The 26,516-nt window shown below is 50.8% G+C and overlaps 1 protein-coding gene across 2 annotated transcripts in view; it reads right to left on the reverse strand.

The window, feature by feature from the left end:
* KCNIP1 (potassium voltage-gated channel interacting protein 1) overlaps positions 1–26,516 on the reverse strand; it is a 340,350-nt gene that overhangs the window by 209,751 nt on the left and 104,083 nt on the right. Inside the window, exon 1 of one of the 2 annotated variants that reach the window (XM_046000395.1) lies at positions 2,891–3,399. The exons of the other annotated variant lie outside the window; for it this stretch is intronic. Within the exon in view, the coding sequence (XP_045856351.1) occupies positions 2,891–2,951 (61 nt within the window). The 5' untranslated portion in view covers positions 2,952–3,399. Of the gene's footprint in view, positions 1–2,890; positions 3,400–26,516 lie in introns of those variants that run through there. 2 annotated transcript variants of the gene reach the window in all.

The raw sequence follows: 26,516 nt of genomic DNA on the forward strand, positions 1-26,516 counted from the left end.
ACCAGCATCTGCGCATCTAGGGTTTTGGGGTCCTAGTTACCTCGACGGCACTGGAATAAGACTTTAGGACTCCCAGAGGCACTGCCTCCTGCCACGACGGTCTTATTCTAGATGTTTGGAAGCCACAAACAGTAGAGCCATAAATTGAACAGTAGCTAAAATGTGCTGACCACTTCGTACACAGCAGAGCTGGTGCTGATCATTTGACTTGCATTATCCCTGACATCCACACAGCCCAGCAGCGGTTTTAAAGGCAGTAACTACAACTGTCCCTGCTTTACAGCTGAGTAAGACAAAGCTCAACAGTGGTGGAACCTGGATTTGAACCCAGCAGGGAGATCACTTCCTGAACTGAAAATCTCCACCATCCTCTTCTGACTGCTTCTAATTAGATCTGAGCCTGATGTCTCAGAGATCATAGCAGCAGTTCCAGTAAGAGCATCAGCAAGGAAAAGCTTCAAATTTGAGAACAGGATGGAACTGGAGAGAAAGAAGGCTAAGGGACCTGGTGAGGAAGTGACCCCTGACCACTGGCCTCTCCAGCCCATTTCTAAGTCACCTGCCTCTGCTGATCAGAGGAATGCTGATCAGCATTCCACAGAGGAAGATGGTGAGAGAAGACTGATCAGGGCAAATGCTGGGAGAAATGTACACTGCTGGAGCCCTGGGCAATTCAGCCAACATGGCGGAACTCTGTGCAAGAGGGACTGGCCACTCAGGGATGGGACAACTTGTCATGGCCGCCTGCCCAGTAGCCTTGTTCTGCTGTGAGCTTCAGACAAGCATTGTTGAGAGAGTTAAATAAGAAAGTGCACAAAAAGCATGCTGCACTGTATCAGGCACACAGTAAGGGAGGGCTCACTGCATGCTGTCACCCCCTCTTCTCTTTCTTAGGGTCCTCGGAGACAGCAAAGAGCTCTGGCTTCTGGGAATACTGTGGGAATTCACTGGGGTGACCTGGAATTTTTGGTAGGAGAAGGGAACGTCTGAGCTCTTAATCTTTGCACGATCCTGTGCTAGAAGCTCCGTATCCATCCTTCGTATTTCCATGCACTTACAACAATCTCCCTTGGGTACCTGGTGGCTCAGCCCACACTGTATATGAAACAGGGTCCTCCCTCCCTCTACTCCCCCCGCACCCTGTGTCCTGCCTGGAGGTAGTATTCTCACCCACTTTACGGATGAGAAAACACGCTGAGAAAGATGAAGGCTGGCCTGAGATCTCAGAGGGAGGGAGTGATGAAGCTGGGTTGCATGCCCAGACCCTACCAGACTCCAGAGCTCAAGATCTTTCTGTGAAACCTGGCGGCCTCCCAGAAGAGCCACAGGCATTGAAAATATTTTAAAGTAAATCCCTGTGTTTCTTGTTTCATTGTCCCCTGGCCTCTGGGACCTCACAGTGGTCAGATAAATGATGGGGGTCTTGTGCTGAATTCTGCTCCCACACAAGGAGCATCTGAGGGTCTGTGAGAAGCAGGGCTCCACATGTCAAGAATCTAGGTCTAGGCTTGCAGACCCTGCCTGCCCAAGACTGGTAAAAGGGCACACTGAGCCTTCCCTGCACAGAAGGATGCATGACTCGTGCAGTCCTAGACCCGTGTTCCAGGATGTAAACACCAGTCCAGCTTTATCAGCTAAGATCTACACCCGGAGATCTCATCCCGCACTGCTCAGCCAGCCTGATGTCTCTGGGAGCCGGGCCAGATGCCTGGACCCTTTGAGGACAGGTTACTCACGGGGAACTCTGAGATGCAAATTTGCCTAATAAGTCAGGAGAGACCAAGCAAGTCCTAAGAGCAGATTCACTGAGCACCTTGAGGTCCACCCTTGCCTTAATACAGTTCTAATCACTACCCAGCAAGAAGGTTGGGGAACTATAGCCCCTACCTATAACCAGAACCTCCGCTCCAATGGCAGAACTTGAAGGTTTAAGTGTCAGGTTACTTAAAATCCTTCGACCACTCACCATAAGATTTGAGCATTAAACGAACAAAAACAAAACCCATCATTTTCTTTCTTCCTAACTGCATCCTGACCTTCCATTCCAACAACCAACTTTCTTACATAGTCCCTTATGGCGCAACATATGTTTGGCCCAACTTCACAAGGACTCACTGGACAACTGTCCCACTGGTGAGACTGGGCAGGTCTGAGCTGGGGAAAGGCAGCTACGGAACAGGGGGTATCACACTTTCTAGTCTTTGACAGAAGCTCACTGCTCCATCACACCTTGACAGTGCCCTCAGCCCCCCAGCGGTTCCCAGAGCATGGCAGCACCCTTGTGTGATGCCTTCGCTCCTAATGACGCCCCCAGCCAGCAGAACATGCACCGGGACGCGAGCCCTGGGAGTTGTACCACCTGGCAGCAGCTGATTCCTTTTGGCTTGCAGAGGTTTATTAGGGTGGACAGACAGAGCAGCCTCTCCCTGATGATGGACTCCTAGGTCTGCACCAGCACTGCCACCCGGAGGACTGTGTGAATGTGTGAGCACTCTCGCTGGGTGCCCACAGTTGCACAATCGCCAGCCGTCATGGGAACGGAAAGAGCTTCCCAACATTTCCACTCAGACAATCCAGTCACCTCCACCTGTGAATCCGACTCTTCCTTCTGCTCCTACAGATTTTCAGGAGGAGAGTCCTGGCACCTGGAGCCCCAGAGGGGGTCTCCCCCACCCCTGGGGCCAGCGCCCACCCTGGCTCCCTCCACTGCGTGTTCATGATATTCACACCGAGCCTCCCGCCAGGTTTCTTACTCCTTTGGATATAAGAACCTGCCTTTGCTCCTCGTGGAGAGGAGAGTCCAGGCCGAGGGAGGCGGGTGGCACACCCCAGCTCAGCACCAAGCACCCCCAATCCCAGCCAGGGGAACAAAAGGAAGGAGGTGGCTTACCTTTAGAAGGTCGCCTTTGTTTGGTCTGCAGAGATGAGAAGGTGCCCATGACGGCCCCCATGGCAGTGAAGACTTGTGTGCGACTTGGGACCCCTGGCCCTGCCCCTCCCCTCCCCTGGAAAGAAATCAGTGTGGCTCCTCTACTCCGAATTGGAGGAGGAAAAAAACAACAACAACAACAACAAAACACCCGGCAGCTCGCCTGCAGCTTGGTATTCAGCGAGCGTGGAGCTGGGGCGCTGGGAGCCTTTTCTTTCCTTCTTCAGCCCGCACATGCACTGACTCACAGGGCTAGCCGCTCCCGCCGAGCCTTCGGAACCGGGCCGGGCCGCTTTGCGCGCCAGGGGCCGAGGACGCTGCCCCGCAGCCCTCTCGGTGCCGGACACCGGCCGAGGCTCCCGAGCCAGCGGCGCGTGCGGTGCGGGAGCCGCGCTCAGCCCGCCCCTGCTGCCGCACGCTCCGCTCCCCTCCCGGCGCTCGGGTGGCTCTCGGGGGCCGGGTACCAATCATGAATGAACAGAGCCAGGGACGGCGCGGAGCGGAGCGGAGCCGCGCTCCCGTCTGCCCCCCTGCCCGCCCGCGCTCGGGGAGAATCCGAGGCTCGCCAGGCGGCCGGCGGGTAACCCCGGCGGGGCGGGGCGGGGGGCCGGGCCCACGAGGGGCGCCTGTAGCCGCACCGCTGCCCACCGCCCTGCGCGCCTGCATCTGCCCGGCTGTGCGCGCTCCAGGGCTGCGCCCCTGGGCGCACAGACATGGGTAGGCACCTGGCTGATGGGTGGAGTTCAGGGGGCAGCAGCAGATTGCTGTGTGTGTGTGTATGTGTGTGTGTGTGTGTCCCTGTGTGTGGTGCGCTATTTCATTGACTTCAAGGGAAATCTTAATCACCTCCTGAATTCATGGGGTGGGGGAAAGAAAAGTCTAGTCCACCCAGGGAGAGATGAAAAACATACATCTAACTGGGTTGTCATGGAAGGAAGGGTCCCTCTTGCCCCTCCAACGCCAGGGCCACCTTCTCATGACTGAGAATTGGAGAGGGTAAAGAAGCCCCTTTGGACTCTTGTTTTCTCTTTGTTGTTTCTCCCTTGGCTTTCTCCCTCCTTCATCCTTCTACCTTCCCCCAGACCCCAGTAAGTTCCTAGCCATCAGCTATGGGGCAGGCCGTGCATTAGTGCTGAGGGGGTAATGGCTGAATTTAAGAAACAGTCTCCCTGCTCTGAGTCTTCACTGCAGCTTACACAGAACCACAACCCCTATTTTAGCATCTCATGCAAAAGGGCAAAGTTAGGGTTCACCCCCATGGGTTCCCCTCAGCTCCCTGTGGTGCTGAAATGCTAGGTCTGCTCCCGGAAAGCCCGAGAGGAGCTACCCTTCTTCCAGGTAGGAGCTGCCTGAGTTCCCATTATACACTATGCCTACAGATCCCAGGACCCCCAACATAGAGCCCCAGAAACACACACATACACATAATCACACAGAAAATACAGGTACAGTTCCACAAGTCCACACAGACATTGCTATTATACACACAGACACACTCAGCCCATAATACGTTCACAGGGGCATCCACGGGCCCCACACAAGGTCCACGAACACAGAGGCATGAAGACGCACACATAGGGCAAAATGGCATTACGGTTACCCACATTCACGCAGGCGCCAAACCATACAGGCACATAGGCATACCCCAAGGATACAAGTGCCCTCAGGAGCTCTTTCTCTTCTTTCTAGTCCATTAGCTGCCCTTTCAGGGACAAAACTGGCCTGAGACTTGGCCAGGGATCCTGAGTAGTTTTCTTTACCTATTCAGCATTGAAGGGGCTCTCAGATCCAAACATATGCCCTATTTTGTGCAAATGGGGAAGTTGTGCTTAATAACATCTGTCCCTTTCATTTGCATTGCCCTTTGCTATGCATAGCCCACATCCCCCTCACCCTGAGAGTTAGACAGGTCATGTCTAATCATTACTGGAAAGAGAAGCTGAGGCTTACTGAAGGTAAGGAATTTGCCTGAAGTGACTTAGCCAGAATGTGGGATTAGTCCAGGGCTGTTTCACAACCTTCTGTTTCCAGGTGAGGACGCTGGGGACCCCTGGGCTAGGGAGATCTCCTCTGGGCCCCACCAGATCCAAAGCTTCAGTTCTCATAACTGCCAGGACTTCTCTGTCCATGTCCATGAGGCCTAGAAGCCTGGCTGATGGAGCAGGACTGGTAGAGGCTGGTCTACTGCCTCCCTCCTGCTCTCCTTGCAGGAGAAGAAGGGTGAGGGTGGGGTGGAAGCCAGGGGTCAGGAGAGGACCCAACACGGTGACCAGGACTTAAGGAACAGAGAAGGGATCTTTGCTGGGGAGAGGATGGTGCAGCCCTCTGGGATCACTGGACTCTGGGGCATCTGCTCCTCTCCACTCTACCTGGAGACCAGGACCAACGTTTGGGCGTCTAAAGAAGGCTAGGAGGCCATTCTTTCATTTCTGCTTCTTCCCCATGACCACATGAAGAAGCAGAGTAGCGGAATTGTTCCACTTTACAGGTCAGAGAGAACAAAGTGCCCTGGAGGGGTTTATGACCGGCTGCTTCTGAGCAGTGGGAAGAAAGTGAGGTCACCAAGAAGCAGTCCAAACTGCCGAGTTCAGCTACGAGGCCCTTTTGAGGACTGGCTTCATCGACCCATCTCTGTGCTCTCCGGTGCTCCCCGTGGGGTCCCGGCCACACAGACCCTCCCTAGTGCCCTCTATGGCTGCGCTTCAGGGCCTTTTCCTGTGTTGTCCCCTCTGCCTCGAATGTCCCTCACCTCTTTCTCCATCTGGTGACCTGCTGCCCATCCTCTGAATATCTGATTCAAGTGCCGTGTTCTCCAGCAATCCCTTCCTAGCCCTGAACTGGTGCCTGCCTCAGAGGTTCCTGCGGCACTTGGAGCTTTTGCCCTTCAGAAAAGTCATCTCCTTGGATCCCATTGTCCCTTTCCTGTCTGTCTCTCCCTCCGCACAGAGGGTTCCCCAAGAGCAGGAACCACTACTAATTTGGCTCTACGTTGTCTACTTAACCCCTTCTTTCTGGCAGGGGTGCCGTCAATCTCGGTGGATGAATGAATGAGCTAATTTTTTTGCTCAAGGACCCAATTATTAAGTAAAAGCTGGCGATGACCAGATCCTCTTAGCTCTTCAAAGGAAGAAGCACTCTTCCAGGTAAAGATTCGCTTACTCAACCAATCTTTATTCATTCATATGTCAGCCAAGGACCAGATATTTATATGCACAACCGCTCCCTTATTCCTGAAGATGCCCTGGGGGGTAGGCATTATCTATAGGTAAATGGACACACACACAGACACACACAGACACACACACAGACACACACACACACACACACACACACACACACACACACACTCTATGATGCAGCAGACATTGCCTGTGAGAGGCTCACAAAGAGAGCATCTCAGAAGGGATGCATGTCAAAGGAAAGAAGACAGCAGACCCCCTCCCACCTCTGGGAGACTTGCCACACAGAGCAGAGAACCATGGGGGCAGTTTGTCCTGCTGTCCCCAGCATGTACTCACTAAGGCCATCTTGCCAGCCCTGTCCAAGCGGGACTTCCCTGGTGCTGGCTCCTTCTACTCCAGAAGGTAAGGTAGCTCCTGCCCCCACGTCCAGCTCTGATCCCTCCCTCCACTACCCTCTTAGGGACTGAAAGTTTGTGTCTCCTCAAAATTCATATGTTGAAGCCCTGCCCCTGAGAGAGGCTGCGTTTGGAGACAGGACCTCTGAAAAAGGAATTAAGGCTAAACGAGTTCATAAGGCTGGGTCTTGATCCCATAGGATGAATTACCCATAGTGGCTCAGAGCAGACAACAGAGAGTTCCCCCAAGCCCTAAACGCATGCCTAAGGAAAGGTCTTGTGAGCACACAGGGAGCAGAAGGCAGCCATCTGTAAGCCAAGGGGAGAGCTCTCACCAGACACCCACCCTGCTGGCACCTGGATCTTGGACTTCCAGGCTCCAGAACTGTGAAAAAATACATTTCTGTTGTTTAAGCCACCCAGTCTGTGGCATTGTGTAAGAGCAGCCGGGGCTGAGTAATGCACACCCACGGGCCCGTCCATGCCCTCAGGAAGCTCTGCAGGAAAGGCCCTCCCATCGCTCTGACATAAGCACGCATGGAGAACTCCTTAAGGCACCCCTGGAAGGCTGTTGGGGGAGGAAGGAGTAAAATGGTCAGAGGCCTGCAGGGGGTCCCAATCGAGCATGCCCGTGCTCGTCTGTGTAACACACAAGCCGTGCTTGTTCCCTTCCCTCTTCTCTCACGCACTCGCTCAGTCATGTTTCTTTCCATCCTTGCGGGCGGGGGCAGGTCCCCGAGTGCCCACCGCACACGGGGGCAGCAGTGTCAGAGGAAGAGCCTGGACCTGGGGGTGCTGCTAGGCCTGGGTGCCCATGCTGCTTTTGCTGCTTTTTCGCTGTGTGACTCGGAGCCTGACGCGTACTTTCTCTGAACCCTACTTTCACTTTCCGTGGCCCACAGTAGTACCTACCCTGTCGTGCTGCTGTGGAGACTGGAGGTGACATCAGGCCCTTAGTAGGTGCCTGGCATACAGCGTGGCCCGTCGTGGGCCCTGGACTGACGCTCTCACTGCTGCTGTGGCCAGGTACTGTGCTGGGTTAGAGGGGTGTAGAAGTGAGTCAGCCACAGCCCTTCCCCTTGGCTTCCATCTTGGCTCTTCATCTGTTTCATAGGAAATCTATTCTCAGGGTCCCCATCTGGTATTAAAAGACTCAGATTAGTTAAGGAAGGGAATGTGGTTGGCACCTGATTATGTGCAGTTCAGCACTGTGCTGGCTGCTGTCTTGTACATTTCCCAAATGTTCTGCATGCATAAGTCTGGCCGCCTCAAATAGATCCTGAGTTTTTAGAAAGCAAAGCAGGCACCACTCTCCCTGCCCCCACCAGCATTGGCGTAGCCTGACCCAGGACATCTGAAAGGTTCTGCAAATCCTCACACTGAGATCATTAGGGCAGGGGCAAGGGCACCATCCTTTAGCCTTGGGATCGAGTCACGCTTCTCTTACTAAATGTACATCTGGGCCCGGGCTGCTTCTCTCTGAAACATGAACAGGGTCCTTTCAAGGGTTGGTGTGAAGATCAGGTTAGATAAAGCAATGGGAAAATACTTAGTTTCTTAGCCAAGCACTCTGCAAATGTCTTTATTATATTTTTTCTCTGGGGCTTTTTTCGTTATTCATTCAACAAATATTTATTAAGCATCATCTACCTGCCAGGCACCGTTCTAAACAGAGGGACCAATAATGAACAAAGAGGCAGGCGTCCCTGTCTTCATGGATCTGGTGGGCTAAGACTGAAGGCAATCGGATCCTTTTACCATTACAAACTGTGATCGGGCCAGGAGGAAAGAGGGAGCAGATGAGTTTGGGATGAGGTGCGGTGGGGGGTGCTCAGAGAAGCCAGGTAAGATAAACCTTTTGCAAACTACAAGCTAATGTCTCAACTACTTGTATATCCTCAGAAGGCAAGGGGTTAGATATGGCTTTCAAGTCAGAGAGATCAGGTTGCAAATGCTGGGTTTGTTTTGTGACCTCACACACGTTATTTGACCCATGAGAGCCTCTGTTTCTGCAATCAGGAAGTGGAATAATTTCACCCACCTCAGTTGCTGGGTGGGGCTGAAAGCGATCACGATTACAAAGTGCCTAGCATAGGGTCTCCTGCCTAGAATGTTGTTCCGGCTCCAAATACGCTAACTCCATTTTTCTGCTTCCCCTTCCAGTCTTCTTTGAAAGCACGTTCTTCCCCACCTTCCCAGAAGGAAGAAAAGATCTTGGAATAGGACTTAGGCTTCGGAAGTGCCTCTCTGGGGCCACATCCACATGCATGAAACATGGCCTCATCTGTCAAGACTGATTGTGACCCTTGAGGGAGCAGGTCTGATGCTAGGGAAGCCAGGTCACAGGCTCTGCCTTTGATGTCCTGATGGCTGCAGCGCCCCAAGGGCTCCCCTTTCATGCTCTAGTGCTGGAACCGTCTCCACCAGGGGCTGAAATGAGTTCAGACAGAGTGCAGCCATCCACACAGCCCAGACACTTGCAGCAAAGCCCTTCCAAGTTACCCAGAAAACCTGTCCCAGCGAGGGGGGAGGACATTTCCAAAGCATCTTGGCTTGCATTATCTGAAGCAACATTCATAATGTGTCCTGGAGACTAGAGAAGTCATGGGTGCCAACCCTAGGCCAGGTGCAAGGTAAGTACTTTGTGAAATTGATCAGATGGCTCCGGGGGTGGATGGAAGGCTGGGTAGAAGGAGGAAGGGTGGCGAGGGAGGTGGATTCAAATGTGTTCAAATAGACATGTAAGTATCCAATGAAACCTGTGAAACTTCTCCCCCAAAACTGCCGTGCATGAGTGCACACGCACTCATACCTTGCATAAAATTTTAGGGCATCCACGACTCCCACATGAAGCCCACCCATGGACAGAGTTAAGAAACTCTGCACTACAGGGGAAAGCTTATAATTAGGGATTTGGTACAGTCAGCTCTTAGCTGTGCCACTTTAACTTCTTTGAGCCTCAGTTCAACATCTGTAAAATGGGTGTAAATAGCTGTGTCTATTTCTTGCGGCTGTTGTAAGGATTAAATGAGAAGAAGACTTCCAGTGCTCTAAGTGTAATGTAATGCCTGGCAATGCTCACTGAGAGGTGCCAGTCATCGTTAACATCCTCATTAAACTTCACTCACTCACTCACTCACTCAGTCACAAGTTAGTGAGTGCCTCTGGTTCCATCACACCCTGAGAAGGTCACTGGGGTTCAGAAGTTTGCGCTCACTTGCTTGGGGAACTCACAGTCTAAGGGGGCAATGGGCAGATGATAACATCCCAGATCTCACCAAGAAAGAGGGGGAATGACTTCACTAGCTCTGCTGCTGAGAAAATCAACCCCTGACTCTGGCCAGCCTGGCCAGCTCCACCCAAAGTCCCAGAAGAAGCAAAGGTTTGGACTTAACAAGGTCAAGGACCTAGGTCAGCCTAGGAGGACAAAGGTCAGTGTGGAAGTGGGGTGGAGAAATCAAGAGTGGAGCTAGGTAGAAAGGGATGGAGTTGCAGGTATTGGAGGTGAGAGGGGCAGAACAGGGCTGAGATGGGGGTTGCCCTGGACAACTGCCGTGGTGGTGTGAGACTGAAATGGCTGGGGTAATGAGGACAGAATTTCTAAAGTGTGTGCAGAATATGGATCATAAGCTGCTTGGGGAACTATGCAGGCATTTGTCATGTTCACTCCCCTCCTTTATTCTCCTTAGATTATATAACAATTACTTTAACAATGCCAGCCACTGTTTATGGGGTTTTTACTATGTGCCAGTTTGTTTCTGGCCCCATTAATCTTTCAGTAAGGTAGGTATCATCATTATCCCCCATTTTCTATATGATGCAACCAGAGCACAGAGAGGTTAAGTGACCTGCCGGAAGTCAAACAGCAAGGAAGTGGTGGAGATGGCTTTGGACTTAGATAGTCTGACTTCAGATCCCACATTCCCTTTGACTCCAAGCCCTCCTGCTGCTATCGTGACTTATTTCTTCCAACACTGTTTCTCTGGGAGGTAGCAATTCATGGGCGACTCACAGGTATGGTGTAGCTTCTTAAAACCAAGAGACAGAGACCAAGGGGAGGTCCGCTGGGTCCTGGCCCTCTGGCTGGCAGTTGCTGCTCCTATCCCTACCCTTGCTGCCAGGGGCTGCAGCCATCCCATCTGCCTATGGGAATGCAGAATGCACACAGGGTGTGTTTTCCTTCTGTGGCTTCTCTGAACCAAAGACCCCAGGGGAAGTGAGTAGGGGTGGAGGGAAGGAGCAGCAACCATGCTGTGTGATGATTAGTAATAATGCCAGCGATGAGCACCCCTGGCCCTCCACGGCCCGCTGAACCTGTCAGCGCTGGCTCCCAGCTTCCCAGCTAGGCGGGGGCTGCTGCAATTGGAGCCTGAAGAGGGGGGTGGGGGAGGGGAGCCCAGAGCAGGGAGGGAGGAAGGAAGGAAACAAGGAGAAAGTCATGGTTGCCTTCTTGCTGAGGGCTGACTCTGGGACAGAGCTGCAGAAATGAGGCTACATAAAGCTACAAGACAGCAATGGATACTTTCTCCATTGTTTCCGGTGACCCCATACCCTGTCGCACGTTGGAGACCTGTGGCACTCACTGCGTGGGGCAATATGACATGGAAACAATGGGGTCACCTTCTGGGATGGTGACTTCCAAAGGCTCTGGTCTGATAAAAGGCCTAGAAGAATGTGACCTCAGAGATTGGGTTTGTCCTTGCCCCACCTCAGGCAAAGCACTGTTGAGCACGGAAGCCCCAGACGTTGAAGGAATCTTGGTGCCAGGGCAACCCTGCCCCTTTCCCAGGCAGAGTCTGGGCAAATGGACATGACCCTGAGTCCCCCTCCCAGCCCTGCCCATTGTCTGCACAGCACAAACAGTGCACACTCCACTAGCTTGTGTTTCTTTGCGAGGAGGGGGATCCTGACTTATTTCTCCTCGTGGAGTTAGGCAAGGAGGGGAATCCTCCCCCTGCGCTCAAGAGGGGCGTGGCCCACCATGCCCCAAAGAGCAGGCAAATGTGGGTTGTAGGCTGGGGGCCCCCACTGTGACCTGGATGGCAGAATGAGCCCAGGATGCTCAGGACCCGGCATATCTTGGGGGCTGCCTCCCTGGAGAGGTGATAGGCTGCACGTCGGAGTCCAGCCCACCCCACATCTCAATGCTTCATAAGCCCCCCAGAAGAATATCCAGGCCATGCTGAGGAGATGGGGATATTCTGAGTGGATTGAGATTCATTTCTCCCCCCCCAAAGAGCAGGAATTTGGAATAGAAGTTAAGTTCAGCAGCTGAAGGAAGGAGGCAAGTAGCATCTTTGGCACACCAGAGGCCTGAACTCCGTAGCTATCCACAAAACTGCCCGCATCCTACCTCTGTCTCTGCCCGCTCCTCTGTTCTGTGTCAGCAAACTGAGAGTCAGAGCGTGTGGGGACCTGCCCAAGGTCCCAAAACGACACAGTTGGAGAGTCAGGGATTGAATCCACTTCTGTCTCGAGCCCGTGCTGTCACCCGCCCAGGAAAGAGAAGGAAGTGGGGAGGGGGGAGCAGGCCAGGCCCTTCCTGAGAGGCCAGGCCCGCATTCCCTCCCACTTCCACTCTGTATGGAGGCTCCCTTCCTGAGAGGCCACAGGGCATCGCGTTGACCTCAGGGGCACTTCAAGATGACTTCTGTGTCTGTTGTCCCTTCTTGCCCTGGATGAGCCCTAGTCGGAGGGGGCTGGGCACTCTAGCAGGTGCTGGGGGAGCTAATTGACAGTCCGGGGCTCTCTTTCTCCGGGCTGGCATTTGCATGCTGCATTAGTATTCGCGCCCACAGCTCAGGACTCTTCTGGACGGAGGATGCTATGCAGATGAGCATCGAGTCTGGTGTGTGATGGGGATCCAGGCATTTTGCTAGGAATCAAGGCTGCCGAGTACAAGGAGGCTGAGGGAGGCTGTGGATGAGACTGGGGCTCCTCGCCTGCCGCCCACACTGCCAATCCCTGGAATCCGCCATCTATGATGTAGGAGCTCCCAGCCAGTTCCTCTGACGATTCGCCAGTACCACTGAGCCCCTGCCCTGCCCCACCTGTCCTGCGGTGGTAGCAGAGATGCAAAGAGAGGGGAGATGGGCTCACTCCTGATCCTTAGGAAGCTCCCATTCTAGGGGGACAGAGTGACATACGAACCAGTCACCGACAGGGGGATGGGCCTACAGCAACCAGCTGAGAGGCTGAGAGATGTCTAATTCAACCTGTGGGAAGAGTGGGGGGCAAGGGCAGTCAGGCAAGTCTCTTCCTAGCAGGAGATGCCGGACCTGGGTCTTAAAAGCCTAACAGGAATCTGGCAGCCAGGCGTCGCCGTAAGCACATGACTTGGTCCGGGGACCTTCTCCGAAGCAGCTCGGCGGGAGCCACAGCCTGTTTCACTGTCTTGGGAGCATCTCGCTGGCCAGAGCGGCAACACATCACTGTGCCCATTTATGGATTGCCCAAACCTAGACTTGGACAGACTTTGGAGAAAGCCACTCCAGGCACCATGTGACAGATGAACATGTGATGGATGATGGAAGTGAGCAACTGAGTCATCCAGAAACATCTCCGGGGGATGGAAGCTTCCTGGCTTCTGTATGCAACCTGCTCTAGCATTTCATTGTGTCCAGAGTCTCAAGGGACCGCTAAATGGAAGGGTATTGGTCTTCATATTCTCGACAGCAGGGGTTGGAATGCCTTGCTCAGGAGCCCTTTGCACCCACTGCCAGAGTCACGCAAAGCCCTGACTGCCCCAAGCTAAGCTCTCAGGTGAGAGGGGAAGCTCACTTTGGTAGGGGGATCAGGGGGAGATACAGTTGTTTTCTACAGTGGAAACTGAATGGCTGGTTGGGGAAAGGCTAAGGGGCTTGACCTGCACCCCGGGCTCTAATTCTGAATGTGCGCATTATCTCAGACACTCTGATTCTCCCCAGAATAATACCCTGTCAGAAGAATACAACTCGAAGCTGAAAAGGACTTTATAGGTCACATTACAGATGCCTGGGGAGGGAAGGAGTTTTGCTCAGGGCAATGTTGGTAGAGAACAGTAGAGCTGGGACTGTACCTCAGGGCTCTGGAAAGGGTCTTTCATGTTTGAAAGTACTAAAAGCTGTCCTCAGCTGCCATAGCCTCTCCTCCAGACCCGGATCCGAATGTGCTCTTCCTTTCTATGAAGTGTAACTTTACAGGCCCAGGAAGTGTGCTCCAAATGGACCTCCCTCCCCTTTACTGAAATTCCCTCAAGATGAAGTAATATCAAGCGAAGTTTCTGCTATGAGTCTCCGGGGAAAGTTGGCACACTGACCTGGAATTCAGACTAAAGTTTAAATGGCCGATACACTACCAGCCAGCTTTGCTAGCAGTCAGGAAGGTTAGTGATTAGGAAGTAAGGGCACGGGAGAGGTGAACTGTATGGAGGGATGGGGACCAGGAGAGGTAGTCTGGGCCCCTTGTAAATTGGGGAGGTGGGTGTGAGTGTTCGAATAATAGTAGGAGCCCTGCTGGAGAACCTCCGCATTAGGTAACTTCTTTTTCCTTTCCTTTCCTTTCCTTTCCTTTCCTTTACTTTACTTTCCTTTCCTTTCCCCTCCCCTCCCTTCCCTCCCCCTACCTTTCCTTCCCTTCCCTCCCCCTACTATCCCTCCTCTTCCCTTCTCTTCCCTTCCCTTCCCTACCCCTCTGTGATACCTGCCTCTGCTGTAGGTATGGGGATATATTGACCAAGATGGATATTTTTCCTGCTCTCTGTACCTTCCATTCTCATAGGGAAGGGAGGTCGGGACAATGAACAGCAGATAGGCAAACACACAAGGCCACGTCTGTTGTTGGTAGGCACCAGAAGGTTATATATGGAGGTGGAAGCTTATACAGTGGGAAAGCTGAAGGGGACAACCTGAGAGAGAAGCCCTCACTGGAGTGGCGGGGGGCGGCAGTTGATTCTGAAATTCGAATGACAGGCAGAAGTTACTAAGTGCTTAGGATTTAGGGTGAGAGAGGCTGACGTGAAGGCCCTACAGAGGGAGTGTGCGGGGCAGGCTCAAAGCACAGAGAGCAGGGCAGTGGGGCTGGGCCCAGCAGAACACGGGAAGAGGTTCCAGAACAGGCTAGGGGGGCTTAGTTGCAAGGGGTCTGTCATCCTTGGTGCGGTCTGGATTTAAGCTAAGGGCAAGGAGAAGCCCTAGGAGAATGTATTTTCTCTTTTTATTTTGAAAAAAATTACAGACTCACAAGAAACTAAGAAGATAGTATGAAAAGGTCTCCTGGACCCTTCGTCTGGTGTCCCCCAGTGTGAGCATCTTACGTAACTACAGTCTCATATCAAAACCAAGGCACTGGTGTTGGTATAATCCACAGACCTGGTTCAGATGTTCACAGTGTCACATGTCCTCGTGTGTGTGTGTGTGTGTGTGTGTGTGTGTTCTCGTGCCATTCTATCCCAACTGCAGATTTTTGCAACAGTCCTCACAGTCCAGACAGCAAACTGTTCCACCACCACAAGGGAACTCCTTTGTGGTCTCCCTTATGGTCACTCCTGCCCCTGGGCCCCATTGTCATGCAAGAATTTTAGGGAGCGGAGTGGGAGTGGGAAGATCTGATTGCTGTCAGCTGGGCCAGGGACATGGCTCACACACTTTGGAGGCCCTAGAAGCCTCTCAATGAACAGGTTCCCTCGAATCTGGATTGTTGCCATTGGCTTCACTTTGTAGTTACAAAACAAGGACAGAAAGACTAAGCGACTGGAACAAGGTCACACAGTGCTCCTCACGGTTCCTGGCTGCTCTCATTGAGATGGTTCTGACCACTCTCTACAGAGCTCTGGTGTGTGGGTTGCTAGGGGACCATGGGCTGTGGAGAAAAGCAGCCTTGCCCAAGGTTACCACTTCCTCAGTCTCTTGTACTTCCCTAACCTTGTGGGCGGAATGCACCATTCCCCACCTGAAAGAGGCCTGGGGAGGATTGGTTAGAAGATACTTCCAAGCATAATGGAAAATCTGCATCCTTCAGCATGCCAACAATGACCCACAAGTACTGGAGAGAAACTCCCTCCTTCCTCTCTCCTCTGGTTTCAGTGGGGAGGATGAAGATGGTCCCCCCAAAGGAATGGTGTTCAGCCCTCAAATCTTGTAGCTCAGCCCCTACCTCCAGCCGTCCAGCTTGTAGGTCTTAGCTCATGCCCTCCCACTCCTTCACAAGGCAGCTACCCCAGGCTGTCGGTGCATGCAGGAGGCCCCCGGCTCTCCAGTTGCTCTGCGTGGGACCCAGTGTCAGGGCCCCTGCGGCTAGAAGGTCTGCCCCGTGCTTCAGTGTGACCCCCAGCAGCAACAGTGGGGAGCCTTCATGGCATCCAAACTCTCCATCTGATTCTCCAGTGGGCCCCGGGAAGGGAGTGGGCTTGATGGTAGCTTTAAGCTCCCAAACCAAGCACAGTTCTGCACCTAGAATCCGTACCCCAAGCAAGGCCACACTTTCATTTTGAGTGGTCCGCTCAGAACTGCCCAGGGATGCAGAGGTGTGAGAGCAGGGCAGGAGGACAGGGAGGAGGAGAGCAGGTCCAGTAAGAGGAGGAGAGGGGAAGGGCTGGGTGCCTCTGGGACCTTCACAGGGCTCTGAGGGAGATTAGAAGTGTCAGCTCAGGGCCTCCTGTGTGAAGCCGTGAGCCCAGGTCAAACCTAGCACCTCTCATTCAGTCCTGGCCTGAGTTCCCTCAGCCTCCGACAGTCTCATTCTTTCTCTGTCCACAGGGTTGCAATCTCCACTTCTTGTAGCATCTTCTGTCTCAAGGGGAATTTCTGTCCCTTCCTGGCAGCATCCTCCATCTTGCAGAGTAAGTGCTAAAGGAACAGACAGGGTCCCCCTCTCCCTCCTTCAGTGCCACGGGCTAGCAGGCTGCTCAGTCCCCACTAGGGGCCATAGGGTCCCCCTCCCTGCCTGGCCAGCCTCCTGCCCTCAGGCCTCCAGGGGAGGGTGCACATCCTGTCTCTCTGCAACACTAATGAAATCTTCCTGCTGCTCAGGGCCCAGCCGGACTCGGGGTCAGTATTTTTGCCCATCCAGCTCTGCCCTGTGCTCCAGCTCAGGAATGACACCCCACACCTCATTACAGACAGGCCGGCTCAGCTCCCCAGGCAGATTTCTCGGCACCATCCCCCCTCGGGAAGCTTGAAAAATCCTCACGGGCTGCTGGGACTGTTGATTCATGTCCTCGTCCTGGCTCCTGCCCCTGGGGGGCTCTTTGCAACACACACCCTAAGGACACCCTTCTCAGGGCTCCCTCCCACCCATCTGAATCCTATTCCCCACTCCAGACTTCCGCTCGTGTTGCACCTCCCCCAAGAAGCTTTCCCTGATATACTGTTGTCTCCTCTACACTCAGACTTTTCATGGGCCAGAGACTGCTTGCCTCCCCACGCGCTGACCACTAGGGGGCGTTGGGCTTGGTTCCTTGCAGGGGCGTAAGATAAATGGGGACTGGATGAATGCATGAAGGGATGAATGCGTCCCCACTCATACCTCCATCCTCCTCCTCTGACACGTAGCCATATGTTATTTGGCTCTGCTTTTTAACTGCTTCGCAGAGAATGATGACGGCAAACCCTTGAAGGAAGTGACCTTGTCGTAAATATAATTTATTCATCACCCAGGCACGTTCTGTTAAGCTCCCACTCTGCCCCACGCACGAGGGCCCAGCGAGGCTAGTGAGCTTGTCTCTGCCCCTGAGCAGCTCTACTCAACGTCATGGCTTCTGACTTCACTGGACCCTTTTGAAAATCTGATGAACCTGTAAACCACCACCTCAGAAATCCACACAAACACACCCACACCCACTGCCCTACCCACCCACAGACAGGTAAACTCTGGAGTCCATTTCAAACATTCCTGAAATCCCCAGCCACAGGTTAAGAATGCCTGGTCTGGTGAGAAAGAAGAACAAGTTAATATCTCTTGCTCAGGGCTCTGCCAGGAGGCACAGACAGCGTATCCTGGCGATCACAGAAGATGGAATGATTAACTCACTTTGAGTGGGATGAAGCGTCTCAGGGAGGTTGGAGTCAAGAAAGAGATTGCAGAAGGGCTGGCTTTCGAGCAATGAGTAGAAATTTGCTGGGCGAGCAAAGGGAGAAGAGGAGGAAGGAGGGCCAGCATGTGCAAAATCCAGAAGCAGGTTTCCAGGAGCTGGGGGAGGGAGGAACCAGGGGTGACTGAGGGGTGGGGTTTCTTTCTGAGGTAACAAAATGTCCTGTGATTGGGTAGTGGTGATGGTTGAGCAGCTCTGTGAATATGCTAAAATCCCCAGTTGTATGTTTTAAGTGGGTAGATTTTGTGAAACATGACCCTGATGGTTAATTTTGTGTACAAACTTGTCTAGGCCACGGTGCCTAGTTCTTAGGTCAAATACCAGTCTAGATGTTGCCGTGAAGGTATTTTTAGATGAGATCAATATTTGACTCAGTAGACTTTGAGTAAAGCCAGTTCACTTCCAGAATGTGGGTGGGACCTCATCTAATCAGTTGAAGGCCTTAGAAGAGACTGATGTTCCCCCCCCCGCCCCCCACCACCGGAAAGAGAGAATTCTGCCTCCAGGCTTGAGCTGCAACTTCCCTTACAGGGACCCCTCCTTGGGCATCCAGCCTACTGACTTGCATTGCGGATTTCTGATTTGCCAGCCTCTGCAATTATGGGACACAATTCCTTGAAATAAATCTCTCTCCATATATATATATATATATATATATATATATATATATATATGCAGTCTTACATACCTGATGTATAATACTGTTCTATATAATAGTCAATATATTAATACTATTGGTCCTGTTTTTCTTGAGAACACTAACTAATAAATGAATTATATCTCAACTTTAAAATGCTTGCTAGTGGGGGGCTGATTCAGTACATGGTAACACTACCATAGCACACAAGTGGGCAGGCAGGAGCTAGTGTGGCCCACTTGGGGTGTAGCAGGTGCAGGTAGGAAGAAGCTGGTCGGGGAAGGCTGCGGAGGCTGGGTCATAAACAGCCTTGATGATTACACTATGGCTTTCTAGTGCCCACAGGACAGTGATACGTTAGAGTTATTTTTGGTTGCAAGCAACAGAAACTGACTCTGGCCAACTTCAGCAGAAAGAAGAAACTATGAGAAGAGTATGGGGACTTACACACCCAGAAGATGCTTAACAATGAAATCCGGGAACTGCCAGGGACCACACCAGTTCCAGAAGTCATGAGCAGGGTTTCTTCAGGATGAATCCATTGCCGCTCTTCTTTGTTCTAGGTTACTCTGCTTGAAATACGCAATCTCAGAAGGCAAAATTCAATGGTCTCTCTTGAGTCCATATGCCCAAACTTTAAACTGGGAGGACAAGACAGGATCTCTCGTTTGACCTCTCTGCCAGTTGGGTGACATCCGGGATGCATGGTCCAGACAGTGCTGGGATCCTTGCCCAGCCGATGACCGTGGGCTGGGGCCTGAGGTTCTGAATTGAGTTGCTGGGTCTGCATTATAACAATGACACAGCCCCAATGCCCCAATTGCGTCAGGACCCCAGAATACCTGTTGCCAGGGCATAGAGCTATTTAGTGGGAAGACTGGAGCTGGAAAGGCCTTGATGCTTCTAGATGTGTGGACCTGCTCAAGTCACTTAGCTTCTCTGAAACTCAACATTCTCATCGTTTGCAGCAGGCCTCTGTACCGACCTCTAGGATTCTTAGTTAGGAAAGGTAAATGAGAAGACACATTGACAAAACCTGGCTCAGGCTCTGACAATTCTAAGGGCTCTGTTCTTCCTTCCAGGGATGATCTCCAGTCTTGACAGTGAAGCTGAGTCTGGAAGAACGATGCAGGGGATCCTGTCCTGTCAGCTTTCAGTTAAACTGAGACCAGCCGTAATCTGTGGCTGGGCCTGAGGCCAATGATGTGGGGCCTGGGGCAGGGCTCAGCTGTTCTACCCTTGGGCTCCTTGCTTTCTCCTCCTTCACGTGCCAGGCCCAGTGGCAGCCCAGAGGCTGCCTACCTTCTTCTGAGACTTTGTCCTCAGCAGCCCCCTCACCCTCCCAAGTCCCTTCAGGAAGGAACAGAGGCTCAGCCCCTGAGAGGCGGAGGGTGGGTTCTGTGGAGACTCAGACCTGCTCCAGCTCCTTTGAAGATTCCCGGAGGTGGTTCCTAGAATAGTTCCTGCAAATCCACATGACCCTGAAGGTGGGGTATGTAAGTGGGTGGGGGGGTGGGCATCAGTCAACCTCTGTGTCCAGACCCTGGGCCCAGGGCTGGGCTCCATGGCTTTGAGTTTAGGATATAGAGGAAGAAGTGCTAAGGGAGGGAACAGAGCCACCAGTAGAAGGAAGATGGGATTCTGCTCTAGGTCCAAGGCCAGAGGTTCTGCCTGGGCCGAGAGTGTGTAAGGGAGTGAAGAGTCAGCTCTCACTATAGGGTGATGGGGTCGGGGGTTGCAAATGGAGGAAGATATGGAAGTTGCTAGAAAGGGGGACAGAACCAGAGAGGTGGAGTGAAGGAAGGAGAGAATGGGGTGGGGAAAGGGGGGGGGAAGAAACGGAGAGAGAGAAAGAGGGAGGTTTAGAGAGAGGGAGAGATTGAGTGTTCTGGGCTTGGAGGGAGAGGTGGAGCTGAGTGAGGCTCTGTGATCCAGGTGTCGCCAGCCTCCCTGAGACAGGCAAGTGGCGGAGGTATGGGGGGGCTAGGAGTCGCCAGCAGCCAGGGCTCCCAGGGCGGGGTGGGGGGCATGCCTGGTTAGCTTGTTAGCTTGTTTTCGCTCTCTGATATATGACATGTTCTAAATGATCTATTAAAGCAGAGTGAATTCTACAAATGCTTCCACCCACTGCCGCCCCCTAGGGAAACGTACTATATTTGTGAGGTGACTCATCTTGCTGCCACAACCCCTGGGGATTTGATGCAGAAGGCTTGTCAGGAGTTCACCTTGAAAAGGCCACAGTGAGAGCGGGGACGGCCCTAGAGGGGGGCAAGTGTCTGTGGAAGGAGAGAGTCAGATGAGTGAGTTTATCAACCCCACTGGGGTCTGTGTTAATCCAAATGACCGGCAGGGCCCAGGAGGGATGACAGAATATTGCCGACGCGTCTGTGGATGGCTTGAAGTGACTGCTTCTTGCTGCCCCTCTTAGCCCAAATCCCACTGAGGGACTGGAGAACTTGTCTAAGAACCTCCTGATTCTCTTGGAAGCAAAGCGATGAGGTGGAAAATGGCTGCTCTCCCTTCTGGTTGCTGTTTCACCCCCATTTCACGTTGCCTTAGTACCACCCACCTCTATCTCGTTGCCTTTCCCAGAGGCACGATATGACACTTTTGGGTGAAGTAGTCTCATTCTCATTACTGCCTGTTATGCCCAGTAGACTGACAGGTCCATGAGAGCCGGGACGGTGATGGGCTTGGTTTGAGGTCGTGTCCTCAGCCTCATGGTGTCCTGTCAGGAAACAGACGGAACAGACACTAATGATCCTATTTTGGAATCTAGCAACGCTGAGATCTTATCCCACAGAGTTATCTTCTACAATCCTTTTGCAAATGACGAAAATGGAGCTCAGAGACATGTAGTGGCCGACCTGGGAAGAGGAAGAGTGGGGCTTTAACTCAGGGCAGGGTTTCCGGGCTCATTCTAACCACTGCTCTGGAACCTGGCAGCCCCAGGCAGATCATCACTGACAGACATTTGCCTGAGTTTTTGCGGTGATTTGTACTTTCCTTGTGCATGCTAACTCAAAAAAACAATGTTGCTGGCTTTAAAGTAAGAGAAGCAAGAGGGATGGGAGCAGACAGGAGTGGCAGTCTTAAAATGGCAGGGCTGAATCAGCGCATTTTAAGGGGACTCAGAAGCTTACGTTAGGCAGATCTGAGCAGCATCCCAGTGATAATCACAAGAGAGCACAAAAGTTGCATTTCCTCCCAGAGTGGCTTCTGGCTTTCATCTTTTCAGTCAGGTGGTCCCCCGCCTTGGGCCACTTGGGTTATTACTCCCACCACCCAGCTGGCTCCAACCCCACAGTCACCTGTAATTTCTGTGCCCAGGTAAGTTTTGCTCCAAATAATTACCCATCTCAACAGCCAGCAAATGAACATTCTCACTGCCCTAACTGTCCAGACTTTCAGGCGTAAGACCCACTTTTGACCCCAGTCATCCCTGGAAACCAGACTGAACAAAAGTGAAGAAAAGCCATTCCTTCCCTCTGATATTTTAAATTTTGAATTTAGGCTTAAGTCTGCCAGGGATCACATGGGAGTCCAGCCTACTTGAAATACTGTAGGACCAGAGAAAAACTTTAGGGACAAAGAGATTAGGACAGCAGTAGCAAAATGCTTTTCCCAATAAGTAACTCAAATATATGGCTCTGAATGTCACCGGGGCTGTGTCAGTGGAGGGAGAAACTGGCGAGAGAGGGCTCTGGAAGTTCTTATAATTTTGGAGTTAATAAATCTCTCTTTCCCTCGTCTTCTCCTCCCTCTATCTCTCTCTCTTTCTGACAGCCTTGGCCTTGGACATTACTTGACTCCCACAGCACACTAGATAAAATCCTCTATAATTCTGTCAGGATTCTGTGGACTTTTAAAATATCAGTGCTGGAGCCCTAGCGAAGACAAATTACATCAGAGTCTTGGGGAGCTATGGCTTTTGTCAGTAGGCGTGGCTCCTCAAAACACCAATATCACATATCCCGGCTTCTGAGCTCTGCCGTTCATCAGCCGTGAGTCCTTGAGAAATTGCTCCGGTTACCTGATCCTTGGTTCCTTCCCAGGCAAAATGAAGCGAATAATGGTATAAATTTCATGGGACTGTTACGAGGACATCGAGGACATTTACAATAACTGCGATATGCCTCATACTGTGCCTGGCACTCTGTAGAGATTCAAAAGTTGGCTGTTGTTGTAATTAGTTTTGTTATTCCTGCTGATAAACATTGACTAATCCTTGGCTCAAAGTCCACCCTTCCTCGGCCTCTGAGGAAACACGAACTTGGCCGGAAACATCCGGAGTGATGGCAAGAAGACAGAGCAATGTGGGAGGAAGATGAATGGGATCGCACATGAAGTATCTTGTGCTATCTCAATGGTAGATCTCTCCTCCGAGTGGGTTCCAAGCAGACAGTGTCTTTTCCTGCTAACAACTCTTTTAAGAAGCATTAACATCTTCTGTGTTCTCAATTGGCCTAACCCACCACTGCTAGAGGGAATGCCAATACATCACGCTTGGTGGAAGATATAGATTGCAAAGCATCCCGTCACCGCAGCCAACATTCTGTTAACCACATCAGAGGGAAGCAAATGCTTTAACAGTTGATAAAAGACTGGGATTCAGAAATTCACTTTGCTATATCCATAAATGAAGACTAAGACTCAGATAGAAGGGCTCAGAAGCGAGCAATGGTAATTGTATTTCACACATGACCCTTTGGGCCACTCAGGAAAAAAAAAACAAAACCAAAAAAACCCCAGCATGAATTAGGCTAAATTTTCCCTATAAAACCAACTATAAATAGCCATCATCATGGAAAGTGAGTGAGGGTATTCTCAACATTTCTTTCTGTCCTGGTAATAAATCCCCAATAAATAAAACCTCTTTACGCATGGTTAGATGTAAACCATTCATTAAGGTGGACTTAACCTTATTTCTACCTTCTTTAATCAACTGACTACAGATTAATGAAAAGGATTAAACATTTTATATCTATTTTATGAGTATAAGACGAAAGAAAAGTGAGGCACCATTTACAGCTTGGACGAGAGGTTAAGCATGTCACTGAGAGAATTTTTTGGAAGCTTTTCTATCAGAACAATAGAACTGAACATTGCTCCAGTTAATTTGGAAGCACTAATGTGAACTCCCTGACTTTAAACATTTTCCCACCTCTGTCACTCAAAGTGACCACAGTGACTCTCATGTGCCCCCTGATGCTCAGATTTTGTCTCTAACACTTGTCTCCGCTGAAGGAAATAGGGCTCTTTGGAGGGTAGCCTTAGGTGGGAAGGAAGTTCCTACTGTGCAGGAAAAGCAAGGATGCTCTTTAGAATGTCACCTGGGAGCCCTGAACGGACCAAAAGGCTAGACTAAAGAGGTCTCCATTTGTCAGGCTCTGACAATTGAGTATCAAATGAGATTGATAACTATAATTAATTCAAACACATGGAATCTGAGAAGGGCCATGAGTTCCTAATGAAGCTCCAAAGAGAAAGAGTTGATATAAATTGTACCAAAATATGGTGAACATGGTACAGTTTCTTTTTATTCTATTTTAATTGGCTGCCTAGGTGAGCGATCTTGTTTCTTCTAGTAAATATACGTTGGTGTATCAAGTACATAGCCACTTTTCTCTCTCCTTGTAAGGAAGAGAGAGTGGATTTTGAATACATTGAGTAGACATGGAGGAAAAAATAGAAATTAGTAGTCATGCACAGGAACGGGGCGGGGAGGGAAGCAATGATGTGGGAGGAGACGCTGAATTGGCTAAGTGTGCTCACGAAGACAGCAAACTGCTGATTTTCAATCCATGGTTTTGGGGGAGATGAAACATCACTTTGAAAAAAAACTTCTGGTCACAGAAAAGAAGGTCTATGTGAACGGCATGGGCTTTCACATTCTTAGTGAGGTCACATTTAATAAGGTGTTAATGATAAGCCTAATAATTTTGGAAGACCCTTTATTGGTGTCCCAAGTAAGAAACAGTAACCCCTAAACTGCTGACCTAACATAATATTATTTTTCTTTTTGTTTTAGAAGAAATCCGCAATCCTAGCTGAAAATACATTTTTTTTGCCCTTATTCTCAAAACTTTCATATTGATTCAAAGAAAGTAACTCTGAGAAAGTGTAAGTATAAAAATAATGAAAAGGTCAATATATATCTGCGATCGTTATACTTTGTAACCAGTTTTAGAGCAACTGTAAGTATATATTTTTCAGTCATGGTGATGTTTTGTGTTCATTTTGGCAGTTTTTTTTTTAGATGCCTGAAGCATGTAGGAGAGTCCGACACATTAAACGGATGGTTTTAATGAAAATTTTTGGAGAATGTGGGTAAATAATCTTGCGACCAATGTGTATAAGTTTGAGAAATTCCAATTGGTTCCATTTTTAATAAGTTTTGATTGATCAATTATGTAAATAGTGTTTGAATGTCAAGGACAAGTTGTTGAATAGATTCATGAGATGGGGAAGTTGAATATTATACGAAGTGCAAATAAGTGTGCATGTCCCACAGGCACGAAAGGACCTATCCATGCATCACAGCCCCAATTTCAGAGCCCCTGAAGGTTCAAAAAAAAAGGAGGTAGAATCCTCACGGAGCCGCACTAAGGTCAGAGGGGACTGAAAGATTATTTTTGCCATGGGCCAAACATTGGGGTATGCCATCCTGTGCTTGCGTTTTCATGTGGAGAGTCTTAAACGTGGAGAAGTCTTCATGTCTCAAAGGAATTGATCAAATGGGGCTTTTCCAGGTCCTATGCAGAAGGTGAGAGGGGTCTTCCGGGCAAGAATCCTAACCTCTCACCCAACTCTCTCCAGTCCTCTGCCAGCCCCTCCCCTGAGGTTGCTACTATTATTATGATATTATATTATCTATATTAGAATACGTGATACTATCTGGTATTATTATTATGATGTTATTTAGGAAAGCAGCATTTTATCATGTAGGAAACAATGGACCATTGTCTGTTCAGTGCTTCCACTGATGACTTCTTCAAAATGCCCCCAGGCAACGAGCCCCAGTTTTCTAAGTCAGCAATGGTGAGGGGTCCTCTCGGAAGGCCTGCCCCTAAGCAGCCACACCACACGTTTTGGATTCCTCTGGTTTGACGCTTCCTTGACAGGTAACTTGCAACCCCACTTTCAAAGTCCAAAGAAAACAGGATTGAAACATCATGGGGGCAAAAGCCTTGGAAATACTGTCGACCCTTTGCTTTCCTTTCTTTTTCGTTGACCACCTCAAGAGTCAGGCATGAAACTCAGATCCAGATTGCTGTTTCATTTGTAGGAAGTGTTCAGCTGTCTGTGTCATTTTTTATTCACCCCGAGCACCTTGAAAATCACACTGAACTATAATCTTGAACGTGAACATCTTGCAAGAACCTTTTCCTTTTTACTTTGGAGCTTGCAAGTGTGTCCTATTTAGAAGGAACCCAAGATGCCAAAATTCTCACCTAGAAACTTAGACATGTGGGGAATTGTTCTGACAATGCAGAGCTGGGCTTGATGGGAAGATGATTCTCCTAGGAAGGCGAGAGTGGACAATTGACCTTGCGGTTGCATCGTCTTGCATAAGCCCTTAGGCATGGGCTGAGTTTGGAGTCTTCAGGATCAGGTCGTGAGTGCCCGGGCAATAAGACCCCCTTGTGAGACCAGCAGAGGAAGCACCCCATAGGCCCGAGGGATCGAGTCCCTCATCAGGACCTGTGTCAGCGGCAGGTACTCCCCGGGGACTTGAAAGCTTTTCTTCCTACCCAGAGCGCTGTGGTCCCTCCTCCTCCTTTGCAAAAGCGAAACTAAAGGAGTTCCTATCCTTAGCCTGAGTCTGTGATTTCTTTCTGACCATCACACCCACCAAACTTCAGGACAATGGTGTAATAACTAAGCAAGGAACTTAGAAAAGATACCAAAAGAATATGATTACCAGAAGGTCTGTTGGGATAAAGCCCCAGTTGTTACCTGGCCCACCAAGCTATCCATTATTCAACCCCCACTGCCCTTCTAGATGCCTCTGGAGCAGCTCTCCCGACTTGCCTTCTGCATCGAAGGATATGGGCTCCCTGGATTTAACCTGTGGCTTCAAGCCTCTTGGAGACACTAAAATTCAAGGGGCACTCTTTCTCTGAAGCCCTCCCTGACACCTTCCACCGCAAGTTGACTTGTTCGATCTTCCTTGACTCCTGGAGGTTTTGTCCTTCTCCACAGCAAATGTGAATTTACAGATCTCTGAAGATGTGAATTCTGAGAACAGGGCCATGTTGGAATCATCTCTGCCTCTCCAGGGACCTGCAAGAGGACCCACGCA

This window comes from Meles meles, chromosome 3, assembly GCF_922984935.1.
Source record: "Meles meles chromosome 3, mMelMel3.1 paternal haplotype, whole genome shotgun sequence".
Classification (NCBI taxonomy): domain Eukaryota; kingdom Metazoa; phylum Chordata; class Mammalia; order Carnivora; family Mustelidae; genus Meles; species Meles meles.